The following is a 21,215-nucleotide window of genomic DNA, read 5'->3' on the forward strand; positions in this document are numbered from 1 at the left end:
CTGTGAGGTTGGCAGAGAGTTCTATTTGTTGTGATCTTATGCCAGAAGCATTTTAGTGTCCAGGGTGAATGTGGAGAGGGGTGCTCTTATCTTGTCTTGGGGCACCTCGCTTAGCAGTGTGATACAGGAGGTGTGAGAGATGGGTCTCAGCACTTATTTTTTCATCCAAGCTCAGAATCTAGAATAAGCCAGTGCCATTCGGTTTGTGAAACAAGGTCGACCATTTCTAGGTTGGGCCACACAGCGCCAAGTCCTGATTGCTTCCTTGGAGAGGACTGGAAGAAGTTCTGTAGACCTGAGGAAGAGTAAAAGAAATAAAATGTGCTGAAGGATCCATGCTTCATTGTGCCTACCAAAGGATCCAACATTTTGCCACGATCAAAATATATTATCGCCACTAAAAGGTCATGTGTAAATATTTAGGCAATGTAATTTTTCTCTACACAGTTATCCTTAAGTTAGGTTCACCATCTAGTCATTTTTGTCAATCCTCATTAAATAAAATAGTTTTAATTTCTCTGTACAGCTCTCCTTAAAGTAGGTCCCCATTTTATCAGGTTTGCCAATCTTAATTTGATGAAATGGTATTTCTTTCAATCCGAAATTATGAGGTTGAATTCCAGTGGTATAGACAAAGCCTTTCATCCTGTGGTCAATGCAATAAGCGTCAATACAGTAGGGTACGAATAATGCCTCCCCTTCAGCACTTAATTTGATCTGGTGCTTTCCGGTGCTCAGCACTTTAAATGTCAACACCGAGGCTTGTGACAGTCTGCCACAAGGTAGCCTGTCTGGCTAATTATTAATTTGATATACATTAATGGCTATTAGCTGCAATAATGCAATGCTAGTATCGGAAGCAGGCGAGTTTGGTTGTGGTTCTCAGAGGATGTGACTGCTGTGCCCCTCTCTTCTGCCCACAGTGTTTGCCAAGGCGGGCGCTGGCAGTGCTCCAAGGAGAAGTGTGCAGCGGAGTGCTTCTTACTGGGGGATCCTCACTACGTGACCTTTGACCGGAAGAGATACTCGTTCCATGGGACGTGCGATTATATCCTGGTGCAGGTACGAGAAAGATCTCTCTTCACCCTCTCCTTTCTCTCCACGGCTTGCCCGCACTGCAGTGTGTGCGGTTATTAAGTATTCCGATCCCCCTGAGACAGATTATCCATCAACAAGTAAGTAAATGTACAAATAAATAAATAAATAAATGAAGTCACAGTTTTCCTGATTGGACGTGTTCTCTTGTCTATCCGCATCATGCCTGCTCTCACCTAACATTCACCAAAGGGTTAAACCGGGGCTGTTGATAATTCGAGCTGATCCTCTGTAGCCTCCTATGGGATGGAGAGTAACATGCAGAAACAGGTACAGGCGAACTATTGATGTCATTATATTTACTCCCCGGGTGTGACCTGGAGGTTTGTTCCTGGTAACACATGCGATAATATTGGATGTGGCAAAACCGCAGCACGTCAAGTTACCGTTGGGGTAGTAACTCGACTTGCACGGCAGGACGGCCAGAATTTACGAAAAGTTGCTCAAACTGTGACAGATTGAGTCCCATCCGCTGGCCTTTCTAGAGCACTTGCTTAGCGTGAAATATGTTGATGCTCCAGCAAACTAGCACTCCTCCACCTCACTCAAAGGAAATGCAGTGTTAAAGAAGCATTGGCAAATCACATAGGTCTTTCATTGATAAAGCCAAGATTTTTTTCAAACATCTGCATTAGACATTAAGGGGCATATTTACGTCTTCTGGCGCATCTCTGCAAATCAGCAGGGATGCGCCAGAACAGATACGTCACGTAATGCCCCCCCTTGCGCCACCATAGATGCGTTGCATTTACAATGCGGCGCACCATGGTGCAAGGAGGGGCAGATGTGTGACGCATCTTGAGGAGCACAGGCGGCGCATTGCTGGAGTCACGTCGCAAGCGCGACGCAACTCCTTCAATTCACAGGGACCACCCATACTGAACATGGGGCCTCACTCCTTACGCCTGCTTCAAGCAGGCGTAAGGATTTGACGCAGCAGCGTCGTAAAACTGACTCAGTGAAATCTTGTAGATCTCACTGCGTCAGTTTTACGGGGCTTTCCTGCGAGGGAACGCCCACCCTGCGACAGAACGCCCACATGAAACCTGACGCAAGTTTCATGTGGCGCAGGGCTTTACTATGTGACGCATCTGCCTAGATGCGTCACATTGTAAATAAGTCGCAACGTGGCGCATGGTTTACGGCGCCGCTGCGTCACAAAAGTGACGCAACAGCGGCGTAAAAGTGTCGCAAGGGGCTTGTAAATCTGCCCCTAAAAGTTTAAAAGAAATAAAATGTAAAAATGCTGCTGTGTAAATGCGGCATGCATATGTTTGCGAAACAAAGTAATTTAAAAAATGGTACTTTGCAAAAACAAATTTACAAAAAAACCACATAGAATGAAAGCAGAGATTGGCGTATCAGCTCCGAGACTGAGGTGCACTCGTTTCTAGCTGGATGTGCAAGAGCAGAAGTTCAAGATTCACAAGGGTCTTAATAGCTGAACTTGGCCCACCCATAGCCCCATGAAGTAGGCAGAGGTATGAGGAAGCATAAAGTGAATGACCCGCTTTGTGTACATATATTTATGTATATTTATTATGATTTGAAGGAAAGCAGGAAGTTGGTCTGGCAGCCAAAGCCATCTCTAGGCTAGACCTAAAAATAGTCAACAATGTTGAACCAACCTCATACCTCACCAGTCATAATATTTGGAATGTTTTACCTGTTTTACTTATGTATACCTCACTGGCACTTTCCATATTTTTTCCTCTGAGTGTTTTTGTAGATAATGTGCCTTGAAAGCGTTGTGATTGTACTACTTTTTAAGATGACTTTGTGTTTAATAGAAAAAAGCAAAAAAAGATGCTGTGTGTTACTATGTCTGTGTTTTCAGGATTTCGTGGAGGGAAAGCTGCTGATTACAGCAGAGAACGTGGTGTGTGGGAGTAAAGGAGAGGTAAACTGCCTGCGCGCCATCACGATTACTGTGCACAAGACATCCGCCCGTCTTACAACTACAGGTAAAGGTGGGAATGTTAAACCTTCCCAGCAATATGAATGTTGCTTGAATATGAATTTACCTTAAAAAATGAAAAGACAAGAGGCATTTGGCAAAACAGGAACACGTTGGGTTAATTAAACGCAGCGGCCGGGGGACCTTCGACAGAGTAGCATCTGAAGGAAGTCTTATACAGAAGTTTTGGCTGACCATTTACACTGCTCATGAGGTACAATACATCGATCCAGCATTCTTGGCCTAGTCATAAAGAACAAGTACAACCATTTGATAAGGGAGACACAGGTGGCTCTCGATCTTGGGGCCAGCTAGTGTGGGCCAGTGTGTATGCATCCAGATGTCTGGTGTGGGGAGCTCCTGATCGCTATGTGTGGTGTGTATGCTGTGCCCTGATTGAGTATTCCTAACTGCATGTGACATATATATTTGCAGTATTTTGGGAATGCACGCCCTTGGCCAAACGTGCTTTATTGGGGCCAATTTCCTCGGACCTGTTTGTGGTGCAGCTGCCTATCTGTTGGAATTATCGGGGTTGTCCCTGGGTGCATGTTTGTCTTTGGGCTAAGTGTAACCCCACCTGAGACCTGTCAATCGGTAGGCTCGGGTTATGGCCGCAAGTCTTGTCTGACCACGTATCTCTGACTCAAGATTGATGGGGAGGTCACCTTTTGTGAGATGCCATTACCCTCTTTAACTTAGTATTCTCTAAGTTTTGGTCACTGTACTTGGAGCAGCTTCTGTTGTGTTCTCATGTTAGGCTGGAGGCTAGCTTGCTCCGAGCACCCCGCGCCTCTAGTTCCCCCCGGGACTTCGTAGGGTTAGTGTGTTACACTGTTATATATATATAACACACACATACAACACAACCATCTTTTTAAATGGGAGAAATTTAAAGTGCAGAAAAAGGTTCTGCAAAAATGTTCGTAATATGGAAAAAAAAGTCAGCACTTTAAATTTCTCCCTCTGGCTGAATTTTTCAGTTATAAATATGACATAGAGTCTACCAGCCACTGGGAGCAAGATGCCTACTGTGTGAAAATGTGACAATTTGCAATGTTAGAAAATTAAAGTGAAGTGTTAACCATACGTTTATATGGATTCTGTAAAACTTGTTATTTAAATTTGTCCCATTTCAAAGTGTCACACTTACAAACAGCAGGCATCTTGGACACAATGGCCTGTCGACACAGTGCTATATTTATAACAGAAAAATACAACCATTTGTTTAAATTGGAGGAATTTAAGGTAAAGAAACATGCTTCATAAAATGTTAAGATGTAATTAGCTCAATTGAAATGGAGCCATAAATATTTGTCTTCACTTTAAATTTCTCCCTTTTAAAATATTGACTGTATTTGTCAGTTATAAATATGGCACAGTGTACACCACCCACTGGGAGAAAGAGGCCTGCTTTTTGGAAATGCAACACTTTGAAATAGGAGAAATTTAAAATGAAGAGTGAACTTAATCATTAGGGGGCAGATTTATGTTAACTGGCGCATCCCCAGGGATGCGCCAGTTAACATGCGCCACAGTGCGCCACTGCTCCGCCACCCATGGTGCGCCGCATTTATGATGCGGCGCACCATGGGGCAAAAACGGCACAGATGCGTGACGCATCTGTGCCGTAAAGGTGGCGCATTGCTGGAGTTGCGTCGCAAGCGCGACGCAGCTCCAGCAAGGCTCGGGGGTGCCCATCTTAACAATGTTGCGTCAAGACCTACGCCTGCTTCAAGCAGGCGCAGGCTTTTGACGCAGCATTGGCCTGAAAGTGACTGAGTGAAATCTCATAGATTTCACTCAGCCACTTTTGCGAGGCGCACCTGCCCCGGAACGCCCCCCCCTGCGCCGGAACGCCCACAAGCGGCGCAGGGCTTTACAACGTGACGCATCTGCCTAGATGCGTCACGTTGTAAATCGTTCGTAGGGATGCGCCACGTTTACGCCGCCTTGCGTGACGCAACAGCGGCGTAAACGTGGCGCAAGGGCCTCATAAATCTGCCCCTAGGTCTTCATTTGAATTTTTTTCCCATTTATAGCATTAGGCAACATTATTTTGTTCTCACGCTACAATATTGAGTTGACAAGAACTTTTACCAAAGAGTTAAATATCAGTGCTTCAGTACCTCTGTGCCCCACTCTGGTTCATATTTCTGACTCTAGCACTGCTCATTATCAGGCTCTGTTATCTGCAAACTGATGATAATGTAAAATAAACATAGCCTTCCCTTAACTTCAAAAATAAAATGTGACCCTGTGCTTATTTAAAACTCAAGGCTTTTAGTTACTCTGAAGATGCCTGACAGGGTATGGGTAGTTTGCCATCAACTGGTGGGGGTTCCTGATCTAATCTGTCACCTGGTATTTCTCTTTGTTGAATTCAGGGGAAGTGAAAGTGGATGGCAAAGAAGTTGCTTTGCCCTATGCCAGCACAACAGTCTCTGTGAGACGGGCCTCTTCTTCCTTCATCCTCCTTCAGTCGTTTGGGGTGCACATCCTGTGGGGCTTGGAGTTCAGGCTGGTCTACATCACTCTCCAGCCAGTCTTTGTGGACAAGGTGAGTTCTCCATGGCATCACATCTCTGGACATCGTTGGTCGATCTGCTGCTGATGCTTCTTTGAGCCAAGTGAATGATACTCTTGACTTTGGCACTTGCTCTCTCAGAGAAGTCATCCCTTGCTCCCACTAGGCATCTCAAATATTCATGCACTAGTGACAAAAAGTGGAATTTGTTATTTCTGACTTGTATTTGTATCCTTATTTCCTTTTTTGGTCCTGTGCTGCCTTCCACACACTTGACTCTTTTCATGGTACATTACTGAAACTCCAGGAGACCACAAAGCCAAAGAAAACGGACATTGTTTGGAGGACTCCACACCAGATCAATTCCTGTGCGTGTAAACTCTGTGAAGTGCTCCTGTAGTTTGTATTATGCTCCAGCAGTCTGTGCGGTACCCATACAGTTGTTGCTTTGCTTCTACAGTCTGTGCTGTGTTTCTTCCTGTAGTCGTTGCTTGCTGTGCTCTAGCTTTCTCAGCTGTTTTCCTGCAGTCTGTGCTGTGCGCTACTAATTTGTGCTATGCTCAGACTATGAACCTCGTGAAGTCTTTGCTATGTTCCATACGGATGTATGTCATTACTACAAATGGTTTTACAACGCATGCCTTTACCACGCAGGTTTTACAACACAAGTCGTTACAACGACTTGCCTTGGGGGGCGCTGGATAGTGAATAGTTTAATCTACTATTCCAACTCCAGTCCCCGTGGATAGTAGAGAAGGTTTTGGATAGTAAATTAAACTATTCTCTATCCTACAACGCCCCCCAGCGCAAGTTGTTGTAACGACTTGCGTTGTAAAAGTTGCGTGGTAAAGGTACTGCGTGGTAAAAGTTGCGTTGTAAATGCTGTTTACCGTTCCATACATCTCCGAAAATCTTCACCAGCCTGGGTCCTTGCAGTCTCTGTTGTACTCCAACTGTCTATTCCATCTTCCTGCAGTCTCAGCTATGTGCCAGGAGTGGGGGTTTTGCTCCCGCTGGTATTGTTTTACTGCTGTGGACTCTGATATGATCCAGTTATCTCTTCTGTGCTCCTATAATAACTTCAGTGCCACATCTGTCAGTGCTGTGCTCCTGCAGTCTGTGCTGTGCTCCTGCAGAGGTCACTCGGTTGTTGTTCTCCTGCAGCCTGTGCAGTGATCTCCCACCCATTTGCACTGTGATCCTACAGCATTTCCTCTGCTCAAACAATCTGTGCTGCACCCATATGTTACAGCTGGGCTCATACAGATACAGGATTTGATGCACGCCAACACTTTCTGCTGTGCTCCTGTAGTATCTGCTGTGTTCCAGCCGACTGTGCTGTGCTTCAGCCGACTGTGCTGTGCTTCAGCGTTCTGTGCTGTGCTCCAGCAGGCTGTGCCCCCAAAGTCTCTGATGTGATCCAGTGAGCTGTACTGTTCTCCAGCAGTCAGAATTTTGGTCTTACAGTCTCTGCTGTGATCCAGCATTCGCTTGCATCAGGGACATCTTAAGGATTTTTGGGGCCCTGGGCTAAACGTATTTTGGGGGCCCCTGATCAGGACAACTTTGAATTTCTGATCCAATTCCAGCTCTTTCATACCCTCTTTGGCCAGGTCACTGACAGTGCACAGACACACTCATCCAAATTTTAAATGTGTTTAGATCTAATATTTAGGGATTGAGACGTATGTTTTTACGGCTGTAACACAGCAGTAGCCCACTTATATTACTGCAATAATCTCTGTGACATCTTCCCATTCCTCATATCTGAGGTCCTGTTTTGATCTACAAAAATTAAAAAATATGGATGCTACATGCAACTTAAACACAGCATTTCTCTGTAAGACTCACACACATCACCCACATTAAACCATAAACTAAAGGAAAACGGTTTTCAAAACAATCTGTTTAAGAATCATTCAAGACCATCACGGCACGTCTCTGCAGAACGGAGATCTCTCTAACAGGGGCCCCCCCTGAAAGGCTGGGGCCCTGGGCCAGAGCCCACTTTGTCCATGCCTTAAAACGTCTCTGACTTGCATGGTTGGGCAGGATCTACTGTGCTCCATCAGTCTATGACCAAGCAATCACTGCAATTCTCCTGTGCTATGGTACCAGAATATAATTTAGAGAATATAGTCTGAATAAAATATTGTGCCCTAAATATCATTTAACATTAATGCTGCCACGTTGAGGGTAATATTAGAAAATGTTATATCCAATGAGGACAAATTTTTTTGTAAATGATATTTAGGACAATAATTATGTTAGATGATACTTCACTAGATAATATTCTAGTCTCTGCTATCCTTAAGAAGTCTCTGCCGAGCTCTAGCAATTTGTGCTGTGCTGCTGCATTCTACTCAGTGCTTCTACTGCCTCTACCATGCTAGTGTAGTCTGTGCTGTGGTCAATTAGCTTCTGCTAAGCTCCTGTAGTCCCTGGTGTATGGGTATTGTCTCTGCTGTGCTCCAGCAACCTGTCTTGTGCTGCTGAAGTCTGTTTCAATCTGCACCCCAGTATTCACGGTGATGCTTCTTCCACTCTGTCGTCCTCATGCAGTTTCTGTTTCTTCTTCAACGGTCCCTCTTGTGCTGAGCTCCAACAATCAGTGCTGTGTTCCTGCAGTCTGTACTATGCTTCTGCATCCCACACTCCTACATCTGTACTGTGCTACTGTAGTCAGGGTCAGACTGGGAACCACAACCGGCCCTGGCAAAGCCCTCAGCCGGCACTCAGTCCCCACTTGGGGTGGGGGGGCGGGGGGGAGGTTCGGAGGTCCCACCGAGCTCTTTGCCGGGGCGGGTTTTCGGCCGATTTTGGTACAGGGGCAATTTTGCAGCTATGCTGCTAAAACGGCCCAGTAACAAAAAAAGGTCCCCAGGGGCCCAAAACTGGCCCCCACCCGTGCGGCGCACCGGGGGATTGCCCGGTGCCCGCTATGGCCAGTCCGGCCCTTACTGTAGTCTACGATGTGCTCAGGCAGTTTTGGCTGTGCTCCTACAGTCTGTGTTGTGTGGCTAAACTCCCTACTGTGCTCCACTCTTCTGTTCTTTGCCCTTATGGTATGTTCTGTGTTCCAATTGACCCTTTAATGTTCCTGCAGTCTCTATCATGCGTCTGTGCTGTGCAATCTATATTGCTTTTGCAGTCACTGCTGTGCACTTGCATTGTGAACTGAGCTCCAACAATCTATGCTGTGCGTTCGCAGTCTGTATACCACAGTTTGTGCTGTGCTTCTTTAGTATTGCTTGTTAAAATAGTCTGTGCTGTGTTCCTGCAATCTCTGCGATGCTTTTGCAGTCTTTGCTATGCTTCAGTAATCTCTGCTATGCTCCAACAGCATGCACCATGGTCCTACGGTCGCTGCTGTGGTCCTGCTGTAGCCTGTACCACAGCAGCAATTGCAATATTTTTGCATTCTTTTTTGTGATTCTGCAGTTTCAGTTTGTGTTTCTGAGGTTCCTGCTATACTCCCGCAATCAGTGCTGTACTCCTGACGGTCGTTACTGTGCTTCTGCAGTCTGCCCTCGTCCTGTGTATATGCTCTTTCTGAAGTCTGTGCTATGCTTGAGTAGCTTACGCTGGGCACCTGCAGTCTGTGTCCTGCTCTTGAAGTTTGTGTTATGACCTGTGTGCCTTCACATGCGTGTCTGTGCACCTGCTGTCATTACTGTGCCGCTCAGGAGTCTGTGGAATGTTCCTGCAGTCTGTGCTACTAGAGTCGGTGCTGTGCTCAAGGAATCCGTGTTGTGTTCCTGCAGTCCGTGATCAAAAGTCTGCGTTTTACTCCAGCAGCCTTTACTTCTACAATCTGTGCAGTGATCCCAGCTCCCCATGCTCTTGAGCCTGCTCTGGGAGAACATCCTTTACAACGCAACTGTTACAATGAAGTACCTTTACGACGCAACCATTACAACGCAACTTTTACAACGACTTGTGCTGGGGGGCGCTCTAGGATAGGGAATAGTTTCCAACACCTTCCCTACTATCCACGGGGACTGGAGTTGGAATAGTAAATTAAACTATTCACTATCCAGCGCCCCCCAACGCAAGTCGTTGTAAAAGTTGCGTTGTAAAACTTGCGTCGTAAAGGCATGCGTTGTAATAGCATGCGTTGTAACGTCATACATCCCTGCTCTGTTATCCAGGAGTCTTATGCTTGTGCAGTTACTGCTGTGCCCCAGCAGTAAATGATAGGTATGTGTGGTATGTGACATGCTCCTCCAGTCTCTGCTCTATTCCAGTAGTATGTACCACACATTTGCAACCTCTTTGAGTTCCAGCTGTTGTGCTATGCCTGTAGTTTTTGCTGTGCTTCAGCTGCCTGTGCTGTGCTCCACCAGCCTATACTGCGCATCACAGCGAGTATCAGAAGCCCCTATTAAACGGTGGATCATGTCTGTCCAAACAGGCTATCCGTAGCCATTAAAATAAACAAACGGTTTATAGTTGAAGCCCTGAAGTCCCGCAACGACCCACCTGTGGTGGTGGAAAACATTAGCACTTTTTTCCTCTGAGGGAATCTAAACGGAAGTTTCACTAATTCTTTTATCAAGCCCCGGACCTCATTTTCGAAGTGAATTCCTCAAAACAGTTGTTGTAGCCCTCCATGAAAACTAAAAGAACAAGCAGGGGTCACATGAACACAATCAAGTAATTCATTTAATCAATGTGCCCAACGCCGTCCTTATATAATGTGAACAGGTGTGTGTCAAAAACTGTTTACTGTAAACATATTTTATTTACTGTTAGCTTTCACAGTGAACAATTGTGTATGAGTGAGCCACAGTGGTGAACATGTGAGAAAATTGTGAACTATGTGTGACACACTGTTAATCCAAATGATACATGAGATGCTTGTTATGTTCCAAATTCAAGGTGATTGTCAATTAGACCAATAACCGATGATGCTACCATAAGGGTGTATCATCCTTCGAAATACTAAATTGCACTTTAGCTCTATGCGGAGGGTGGGTGGGGGGGGGAGGACATTTATGCTGTTTTCGAAATAAAGAGTATTAGGCCCAACCCCATCAGTAAAAAAAACACCTCCAATTATGTTAGGCATGAACATTTTAGAAGAGGTAGCATCCTAGGATAGTTATAAACAGATGAAGAGAATGGCCTGCTCATGACTGAAGATATGGTTTCAGACAAGGTGTCTTTAGAGGTGGGCGAAATGGGGCCCGTGCTCACGCTCCATCTACCCTGCCCACCACTTGGGCCCACAGCCGCAGCTGCTTAATGTGCCAGGAGGTGCCAAGTTGTCACACGCTCCAATGCTCTCTCCTGTGCAAGGTGGATATATTATATATTACAATGAACACTTCTAAAAAGAGATTATTATTGACCAATTTCTTGAAGACACTAATGATAGCTAATCAATTTCCAGTTCGTTTAGGCCAGGGTTCTCCAACCTCTTCTTTAGTGAGAGCTACATCTGATCAGTGAAAGTCATCATGATCTACTGAAGGCCAAGCCACTTGTCCATTGTTACCAGACACCCCCACGCCCAGCTGTATTGACTTTAAGACTAATGTCCATAGAGCCAGGTATTATGGTTTTAACAAAATACTTTGACTAGGGGTACTATGACAGGGCTGTCATGTGTGTCATTGATAGGGTGGTCTTTGGGGATGAATGAACATGTGTGCATATGAATAGGATATATATGTACACGGGTGAATGACAGCCTGTGTCGTATGTATTGGTGGCATAGGACATACTTTCCGCCATATGTGACTCTGTGACCTGTGTAACACAATCATACAACCATTTTTTTAAATTGGAGAAATTTTATGTGCAGAGAAATGTTCTGCAAAAATGTTCATAATATGGACCATTTTCCTGCAATTTAAATTACTCCCACTTAAAAAAGGCTATATTTGTCAGTTATAAATACGACCCCATTTCTGTCAGCCACTGGGATCAGGCTGCCTGCTGAGTGTAAATACAACACTTTGAAATTGGAGAAAATTAAAGTGAAGAGTTAACCATATGTTTATATGGCTTCCATAAAACTCCTCATTTAAATTTTCTTCCATTTCAAAATGTTGCATTTACAAACAGCAGCCATCTTGCACTCAGTGCCTGTAGACACGCTTCCATATTCAGAACAGAAAAATACAACCATTTGGTTTAAATCAGAGGAATTTAAAGTGAAGAATCATGCTTTATAAAATATTAAGACTTTTTTGGCCTAAATGAAAGTGGAGAAAAACATTAAAACTTCATTTTTCATAGAAATATGTTTCTTCACTTTAAACTTCTCCCATTTAAAAATGATTGTATTTTTTTTAGTTATAACTAAGGCATAATACTGGCCTCTGGGAAAAAGAGTCCTGCTGTTTATAAATTCCACACTTTGAAATGGGTGAAAATTACAATTACTATTAAAAGTTAATGTAATCATTTATTCTTCATTCTAATTGTCTCCCATTTAAAAGCATTCAGAAACATACTTTTGTTATCAGGCTCAAATACTGAGTTGACAAGGGCTTTTATTTTACAGCTAAATATCTTAGGGATTCTGCTCTTCACCTCTGTGCCCACCCTGGGTCATACATCTGACTGAGCACTGCTCATTATCTGACCCTGCTATGTGCAGCTGATGATAATAATGTAAAATAAACACAGCCTTCCCTTTACCTTTAAAAGGAAAATGTGACCACATGCTTATTTAAAATTGAACTCAAGGTTGCAAGCTACTTTGAAGGTGTCTGCAAGCTATTGGTAGCCTTGCGATCAATTGATGGGAGAGACCTGGTTTAGGCTGAGCTAGTGGTATTGTAACCACTATTAAACTTTGGAAAATACCTTCTGTGTGGAATTCCAAGTAGTGACTATTATGCCAAAAATCCTATACATGAGCTTTGCATGGTCATCATAATTATTAATTTTATCACACAAATCACAATGGTTATAAACGGGCCATACATTGAATAAAGTCAGAGATAAACATGTTATTGTTATTTTTGTTCATCTCATTAGGAATAATACTCTGGTTAATGACGATGAATACACAGCTGTTTAGTGTAATTTTAATATAGTTGTGCCCCACTCTGTTCTCATCACACTTTGTCATGGTTTTTTGTTTTTGTAGGTATTTTAAGAAGTGTCGAAGCAATAATGCAATGGGCCCTAATTGAAGCATGTGTGTGTATGTGTGTGTGCGTGTGTCTGTACGTATATATACAGATATATCCATCATATTAACTTTAGTTCAGTCTCCAGGATTATACACAGAAAAAGATTTTAAAACATCAAGAAGTAAAATGTACATTAAAAATAGATTACCTGCATATATCCCTAATTATGTAATGACCGGCTACATAAATTAAATATATATAATTTAAATCCCACCTAGTATGTGTGTGTGTATACACATACATACACACACACAAACACACACACACACACACACACACACATATATATATATACATATAATTACAAACAGAGAGTTGAGACAAGAAAGCTCTGAAGCTCTGCACTTGTCAATATAAAGTATGGGAAGTTGATACTGGTGCAGAAAATCAAGGAGTACACCCCTCTCTACTCCATGATTGGAAAAGACTCCAATATAACATAAGACACAAAGCGGTTCTGCACTCAGTAATAAAGTCTATAAGGTTCCGATGTAGGGCAATCTTTATCTATACTACTATTATAAAGAGAGAACTGGGAACCTTTGAGGCGGGTAAACTCGGGAACCACAGCGCCAATCCAAACACCCAATACATCATTGAATTGTCAGGGTAAGCAGATGGATATAGGCTATATACCAAAAAAATATATATGTTAGAAGGGCAAAGTACGTTCTTTGCCAAAGTAGTCTCTTGGAAGTAGCGCCATCTCTGAGGTGGGCGTGTGCGCTAACGACGTGCGTGCTGACATCACGGGTCGGACATTTTGGTAAAGTAAACAGGTCGGCCAGGAGCCAGGAGCAGACAGGAGCGCGAGGAGGAGCGGCCAGGAGCGTGGAACCGACACCCTGCGAGGTCCGACATGCCCAGGGGTAAGAGCGGCCAGGAGCGCGGGGAGGAGCGGCTAGGAGCGCGGAACCGACACCCTGCGAGGTCCGACATGCCCAGAGGTAGGAGCGGCCAGGAGTGCGGGGAGGAGCGGCCAGGAGCGCGGAACCAACACCCAACATCGACATGCCCAGGGGTGCAAGAATGCTGCTGGAGTGCCCGTGTCTGGGGTGCGCGATGCTGGTGAGTACCTTTCACCTCGCAAAGCCTACCCGGACAACGTCGGGACGGGCTGCTGATCTGACGTTTCCGTAGTGCGGTGAAGTTTGGCGGACCTCCCTGGGCCCCAAAGGCTGAGGAGCGGTGGCGCCCGCGGTGGGCTGAGGTAGGTGAGTGTGACCCGGTCTTTGGCCCACGGCTGCAGAGGTGGTTGGGGGCCTGGGATTGAGGGCCCTGAAGGTGGCGGTTGCGCTCCGGGGGACTGCGCTGTGAGCCTGATTGCCCCCGGACAACGTCGGGACGGGCTGCTAGTATACACATAAAAAAATTCTTCAATTCCACTTTGTTTCTTTTCAGGCAGATACGATCCAGTAGCCGACGCGTTTCGTCTCTGGGGGACTTCTTCAGGGTATTTTTCACGGCTTGATAACCGGAGATTCATCTGTCCATCAATGCGTCTGCTTAGAAGGAATATATATTTAGTTGTAAATATATACACACATAAACATTTTAAATAAACACTTTTTTGCAATGAAAGGTACTTGGACAAATTCATGTGTGTGACACAGTGCAAGATCTTTTTGTTTTCTTGTATCACCTCCTGGAATATTAAGCAGCTGTGCCTGTGGGCACAAGTGGTGGGCAGGGTAGATGGAGCTTGAGCACAGGCCCCATCTGGCCCACCTCTAAGGATACCCTGTCTGAAACCATATTTTTAGTTATGAACAGGTAATTATCCTAATGTTTGTAACTATCCTAAGATGCTATTTTTTCTAAAATGTTCATGCCTAACATAATGGGAGGTGTTTTTTTTTAACTGATTTCCCCCCTTGGGTATGTAGCTAAAGTGCAATTTAGTATTTCGAAGCATGATACACCCTTATGGTAGCATCATTGGTTATTGGTCTAATTAATAACCATTTTGGATTTTGAACATGACTAGCATATAAAGTATCATTTTGATTAATAGTGTGTTACACATAGTTCACAATTTTCCACATGTTCACCACTGTGGCTCACTCACACACAATTGTTCACTGTGAAAGCTAACAGTAAACAAAATATGTTTACAGTAAACAGTTTATGACACAGTGCTATTCCCATATTATAAGGATGACGGTGGGCACATTGATTAAAGGAATTAATTGATTGTGTTCATGTGACCCCTGCTTGTTCATTTAGTTTTTATGGAGGGGTACAACAACTGTTTTGAGGAATTAATTTCGAAAATGAGGTCTGGGGCTTGATAAAAGAATTAGTGTAACTTCTGTTTATCTTCCCTCAGAGGAAAAAGTGCTAATGCTTTCCACCACCACAGGTGGGTCGTTGCGGGAATACATCAGGGCTTCGACCTTGACCTGTTTTTTTTCATTTTAATGGATGCAGATATCCTCTTTGGGCAGACCTGCTCCACCGTTTAATAGGGGCTTCTGATACACGCTGTAATGTGTTTTAATGTACTGCATGGGGACTGGAACACAAATGGAAAATAAGGGTAGCAGCTCATCTCCTTGTGAAATCCTCGTCCCCATTCAGTGCCAGCCCTCGCCAGGGAAGGCAGTGGCATACTAGGGGTGCCACCGCCCTAATAAAAGCAAGGGGGGGGGGCGTGGCCAAGATGGCGGCGGAGTAGGACGCGTTTTCGATCCTCTCCGGCCCCGGGCCTTGTAAAAGCATTGTACAGCACAGTTCCAGAGCTCTTTCTGACACCTGGTCGCTTGGACATTGCTGCAGAGCGCTACCTGTCAGCGGTGTGCGTCCCGGAGTCGCTGGAGTTGGTCGGCGGCTCCGACATCAGAAGCGGTAATCGGGACCGAAGCGCTCCGGAGAAGACGGCGCACGAGGGAGACTCGTGATCCCCTGAGCAGCTGAAATTGGTGGACTCGTCCAGACAGTGAGTTGGGAGCCGCCGGGGCCGAGCTGCGGCGAAGGGACGCCGGATTGCCGCTGGGTCCTTCGACCTCCCCGGGGGGAGGAGCCTGTTGCCGGCGAGGGATTGGAACGGAGGGCGGCTGCCCTTCTACTCGAGGCCGCGGCCTGCGGCCTAGTGGGGAGATCGCTCGGCGCTGCTCTCTGGACCCGGGGGGAGGAGGCGGACCCTGCACGGAGCACGAGGGGCGGGTGCCCGGGCCGCAAGGGAGAGAATACGCCTGATTGGGGACGGTGCAGGCGGCGACCAGCGGACAGCGGCAGGGTGCAGGCCGCGTGGCGGCATTAATGAGTGGTGGTGCCTGGACTGGTGGAGATGGGCTGATCCCGAATACAGGGCACTGCGAGGGGAAGCTGGATCGGGCAGTGGAGGTCGGGCAGTGAAGGTCGGCGACTGCTGCATCGGCGGTCTGGAGTTCAGGTGGGGAGTACCCCCGTGCGTTGCAGTAACGGCCCCTTCCAGCTGCTTCCTGAGAGGGCCCCAACATTGCTGGTTCTCCGCCCCATCCCCCCTAGACGAGGGCCCTGAGGCACTGGTGCGCCAGGGAAGTGGACAAGATCGGATCACGAGCAGAGTCGGGTAACCACCGAGAATCGTGCCTGGGCACGCGGTGCCCTTGCCAGCTTCGCGGCCTATGGGGCTCCTGCCCTCCTCTCTCCATCTGGGCTGGGCCTAGGCCGCGGTGTTCTTCCTGGCTGGAGAGGCAGAGCGAAGGCGACTAAGACGCCAACTCTTGGAAGTGACTTATACTGCCTGGGCTCCGACCTGAGCCTGTGCCGAGCACCCTGGGCCACCGCTGTAGGTACCCGCTTGAGCTCTTGGGTGAATCTCCTTAGTGGCGGAGGGGTGCGGTTCGTGGTGACCTACGGGACATTTCAGGGAGGTCAAGATGTCTAACTCGCTACGCAAAGGGAAGGCCGGGAAAGATGGACAATCAAAGGGCACTCAGCAACCGGCTTCCCCTGGCCCGAGCTCCTCGCCTAAACACTCCGACGACGAGGCACCGGCCACTAAAGCGTTCATGACCGACCTCTTCAAGTCCATCAAAGAGGATATCTCGGACCTCCGTGCGCAGTTGACCTCTGACCTTCGGGAGGTGCGACGGGACGTGGACGCTGTGGGGGAAAGAGTGGCCACACTCGAGGACCACGATCTTAGCATGGCTAATGACATCCACCAGTTGCAGCAAGATGTGCTGAGGCTCACGGAGCAGAACCTGGACCTGCAGGCACATGCGGAGGACTTGGAGAACCGCTCTAGGAGGAACAACATTCGCATACGGGCGGTTCCGTGCGATGGGGAGGCAGGGGACCTCCGCGGCTACGTCCAGGACCTCTTCCGCCAAATCTTGGACGACGAGGGGGAGCAGGAGATCCGAATGGACCGGGTCCACAGAGTTGGTCTGCCACGTAGGGGTGGGGGTCCGCCTCCGGACATTTTGGTGTGTGTCCATGACTTTCAGCTCAAGGAAAGAATCCTTAGGAAGGCACGTGGCGCTCCCGCTCTGCAGTTCCGTGGCCATCGCCCGCAACTCTATCAAGATCTAGCAGCGACGACCCTTCAGAAGCGGCGGGAGTTCAGACCAGTCACGGCTTTCCTACGCAACCACAATATCACCTACTCCTGGGGCCATCCGTTTCGCATAATCTTCCGTTGGCAGAATAAACTGGCACAGATACGCTCGCTACAGATGGCGAAAGATCTTCTGGGCATCGGGGATGATTCTCCAGCTTCAAGAGTAGGCAGCCCTTCGCCAAGGCGGCGACACCGGTCCTCCTCTTGGCACAGAGTGGGGTCGGCATCGGATCGTGGACGGCCGGATCGAGCAACCAGCCTACAGGAAAGGGGAGACGCGGTGGCCTCCATCACCACAGCAACGTTGCCGTCTTCACAGCAGAGCTCTGGAGCGGCCTGACTAGAGGGCTGCCGGCCTTGAGGGGCCGGAGGGGCCCGCGTTCTTTGGGTCCGTGGGTATGCAAGTACTTTGTGAGAAGACACCCCGGACCGAGGCCCTGGTAGATCCCCTTGAGGTCTCTCACCCCCCTCCCAGTGACTTCATGGTGTGCTACACTGTTCTGGGATGCTTCGTTGGAGCCACGACCTTTGGACTACTGGAACTGATGAGTATCGTTCTTAATGTTAATGTTTTGAGTATATGTTTTCACTGTTATATCTCTTTTTGCGGGGTGGGGAAGGGGTTGGGCGGGACAGTGGTGGCGTCCGACTGCTATGTATGCGGTGTGATGTTTCTTATGGAAGTGTTATTCCCTGGCTTCTATTGCTGGTGCCTCCTTTCAGGCGCGGCCGCTATTGTAGGTCTGGTCATGGTCTCTGTGCTTGCTGTTGGCTACTTGGATGGGGGACGCTTGGAACTAGGGGGTGGGCTGTGTGCTGACTCCCGGGGAGGGATATCGGTTTGGTCCTTACTATTGCCGCCTCCGTTCAGTTGTTCTCAATCTGCAACATTCAGCGGATCCTCTTGTGTGAAAGGCTCTGAGAGGTTTGAGGGTGTGGTACTGTTGGGGGGAGGGGGGGGGACGGGAGGTTGGAGGGAGATGCTTGGAGATGGGCCTGGCCCGGGGGCATTCGGAGTGGCTGTTGGCCGTGGCCAAGGAGGGAGACCGGACCACACTGGTAGGCATGCAGAGCGGAAACTTCCTACATCACTATGCCTGTTAGTGTGGGTACCTGGAATGTGAAGGGTCTCAACTCTCCGCAGAAACGCCAGAAACTTTGGAAGTACCTGTCGGATCACCATCTTGACGTGGTGGCCCTCCAGGAAACCCACTTAGCTAAGAAGGATGAACTTAGACTCCGACACAAACAGTTCCCCCTTATTTATAGGGCGTCTGCGTCCACCAAGCATAGGGGAGTGGCCCTCCTGTTCAAGGCGTCCCTTCATTTTCAGCCTCTAGGGGTGAGCAGTGATAAGGAGGGGCGTTGGCTGATGGTGAAGGGATCACTGTATGGTCGACAATGCATGTTTGTGGTTATTTATGCCCCTAATGCTGGACAGAATGGTTTTTTGCAGGATTTGATGGACAAGGTGGGAGACTTTGTAGAGGGTCACTTGTTCCTTCTTGGGGACTTTAACATGGTGTGGGACAAGGACATGGACTGTTCAGGGGCACGTAGGGCGGACTCTGGGACCTTCTCAGGTGAAACGCAAAGACAAATAGGATATCTGGGGTTGATAGACAGCTGGCGTTTCTTACACCCACACACCAAGGATTACACTTTTTTTTCCCATGTCCATCGCTCCTACTCTCGCATAGACCATATCTTTGTCAGTCAGGCCCTTAGGGGGGATGTCCGACTGTCCAGTGTTTTTCCACTCTCGGTGTCTAACCATAGCCTGGTTGTTCTAGGATTGCACTGGCAGGTGGGGGGGGACGGATGGCGGAAGTGGTACTTCCCGGCAGCACTGGCGCGAGATGAGCCATCCTGTAAGGAGCTGCGGAGAGCTATAGGAGAATTTATGACCCTTAACCCTCCTTCCGACACCTCGGTGTATGTCACTTGGGATGCATGCAAGGCTTCGTTACGGGGTACGTGCCTCGCCCTTAATGCGAACCTCAATAAACTGCGGAGGAAAGAGCGGGAGGACCTGGAGGCGGAGCTCGCTACTTTAGAACAAGCACACAAATCCAACCCCTCTAGGGCGACCCTCCGACCGTTAACAGCGGTGAGGGGGAAATTGAGGGCCCACTATAACAACCGGGCTGAGCTTACCCTCTTGCGACTCAGGCGCATCTCCTACTCCCAGGGGAACAAGGTGGGGCGACACTTAGCCCGACAACTGTGAGACAAACGGGAGAAGGACTACATCGGGGGCATACGGGACCACACGGGTGCTGTGCAGCACAGAGATGCGGACAAGGCGGCCCTTTTCAGCCGATTCTACACGGATCTCTATTCCAGTGACACCCTTGACCCAGAGGCACAGTCTGCGTTCCTGCATGGCCTCCCGATCCCTCAGGTGTCCGGAGAATGGAATGAACTGCTGTCCTCCCCCATCACTAGGGAGGAGGTGCTGGAAGCCATCAAGGCTTTGAAACTTCACAAGGCCCCGGGTCCCGACGGCTACACTGCCTTGTTTTATAAGACGTTTGCGTCGAACCTCTGCGACTACCTGGTCTCCCTCTTTAACGACATGGCATCGGAGGGGAGAACTTCTGAGACTATGGCCGAGGCCCTGATTACCGTCCTCCCCAAGCCGGGGAAAGATCATACCAAGTGCCCGTCCTATCGCCCGATAGCGCTTCTCAACTTAGACGCTAAGCTGTATTCCTCTATAATAGCTGGTAGATTGCAGGACTTAATGCCAGTCCTTATACACCCAGACCAATCCGGATTTATAAAGGGCAGGCAAACTCATGACAACTTGAGACGCGTGATCCACTTGATCGAAAAGGCTAATTGATTTCATATACCGGCAGTGTTGGTGGGGCTTGACGCGGAGAAAGCCTTTGACCGTGTTGATTGGGGCTTTCTACACCGCACCCTGGAGGCATTCGGGTTTTCGCCCCACTTCATTCGAATGATTGAGGCTAACTACAGCAGCCCCACCTCTAGGGTGCTGGTTAATGGCCATAGATCCAGGTGCTTCCAGCATTCGCGTGGAACGAGTCAGGGTTGTCCTCTCTCCCCACTCCTCTTCGCTTTAAGTATTGAACCTCTGGCGCTTGCGCTTCGGGAGAATGACCGTATTTTGGGCCTCCCCTTTTCGGGCGAACAACATAAGATTACGCTCTTCGCAGATGATGTGTTACTTTCGATCAGAGACCCGGCGCTATCACTGCCCCATGTCCATACGCTGCTCTCTGAATTTGAGATGGTGGCGGGATTCAAGGTTAACCTCACTAAATCGTACATTTTGAACCTCACTCTTCCTCCCGAGGAAGTACAACGGGTTCGAGCGACTACCCCGCTGTCGTGGTCGACCTCATCCTTGCTGTATCTGGGAGTGCGGCTGACCTCTACCCTGGGCGCACTGTTTCAGGCTAACTTTCCACCGATGTTGACGGCGATCCGTGCGGAGCTAGAGAAGTGGAAGCCGAAGTTCATTTCGTGGATGGGCCGGATTCACGCGCTCAAGATGGTCCTCCTCCCAAAACTCTTATACCTCTTCCAAGCACTGCCCATACCGGTGGAATTAGCCTATTTTCGTCGGCTTAAGACTATGATGCTGAAGTTTGTGTGGCAGGGCGGCCGGGCTCGACTTTCCTATGCAGTACTCCGCCGTCCACGTATGGAGGGGGGGGTGGGTTTCCCGGACATGCACTTGTATTATAAAGCCGCACAGCTGAGGGTACTGGTGGAATGGTCCCAGCAGCTTTCAGATAAGCACTGGCTCCATATGGATCGAAGTGTGGCTGGAAGGTCCATCTGGGATTTGGCCTGGAAACCCAAGGCTGACCGCCCCAGGAATGCATATATTAGTACTCCCACCAGCACGGTCCTAAAGGTCTGGGACACGGTTAGTGGCGACGACCGGTGGACCACCTTCCC

At 48.0% G+C, this 21,215-nt stretch overlaps 1 protein-coding gene across 1 annotated transcript in view; it reads left to right on the plus strand.

Annotated features, from left to right (window-relative positions):
- Positions 1–21,215, plus strand: part of LOC144784018 (SCO-spondin-like) — a 1,726,865-nt gene that overhangs the window by 97,834 nt on the left and 1,607,816 nt on the right. The window contains exons 12-14 of the mRNA XM_078662721.1: positions 924–1,062; positions 2,933–3,059; positions 5,440–5,612. Coding sequence (XP_078518847.1) covers positions 924–1,062; positions 2,933–3,059; positions 5,440–5,612 — 439 coding nt within the window. The remainder of the gene's footprint in view (positions 1–923; positions 1,063–2,932; positions 3,060–5,439; positions 5,613–21,215) is intronic.

This window comes from Lissotriton helveticus, chromosome 10 (genome assembly GCF_964261635.1).
Source record: "Lissotriton helveticus chromosome 10, aLisHel1.1, whole genome shotgun sequence".
Classification (NCBI taxonomy): domain Eukaryota; kingdom Metazoa; phylum Chordata; class Amphibia; order Caudata; family Salamandridae; genus Lissotriton; species Lissotriton helveticus.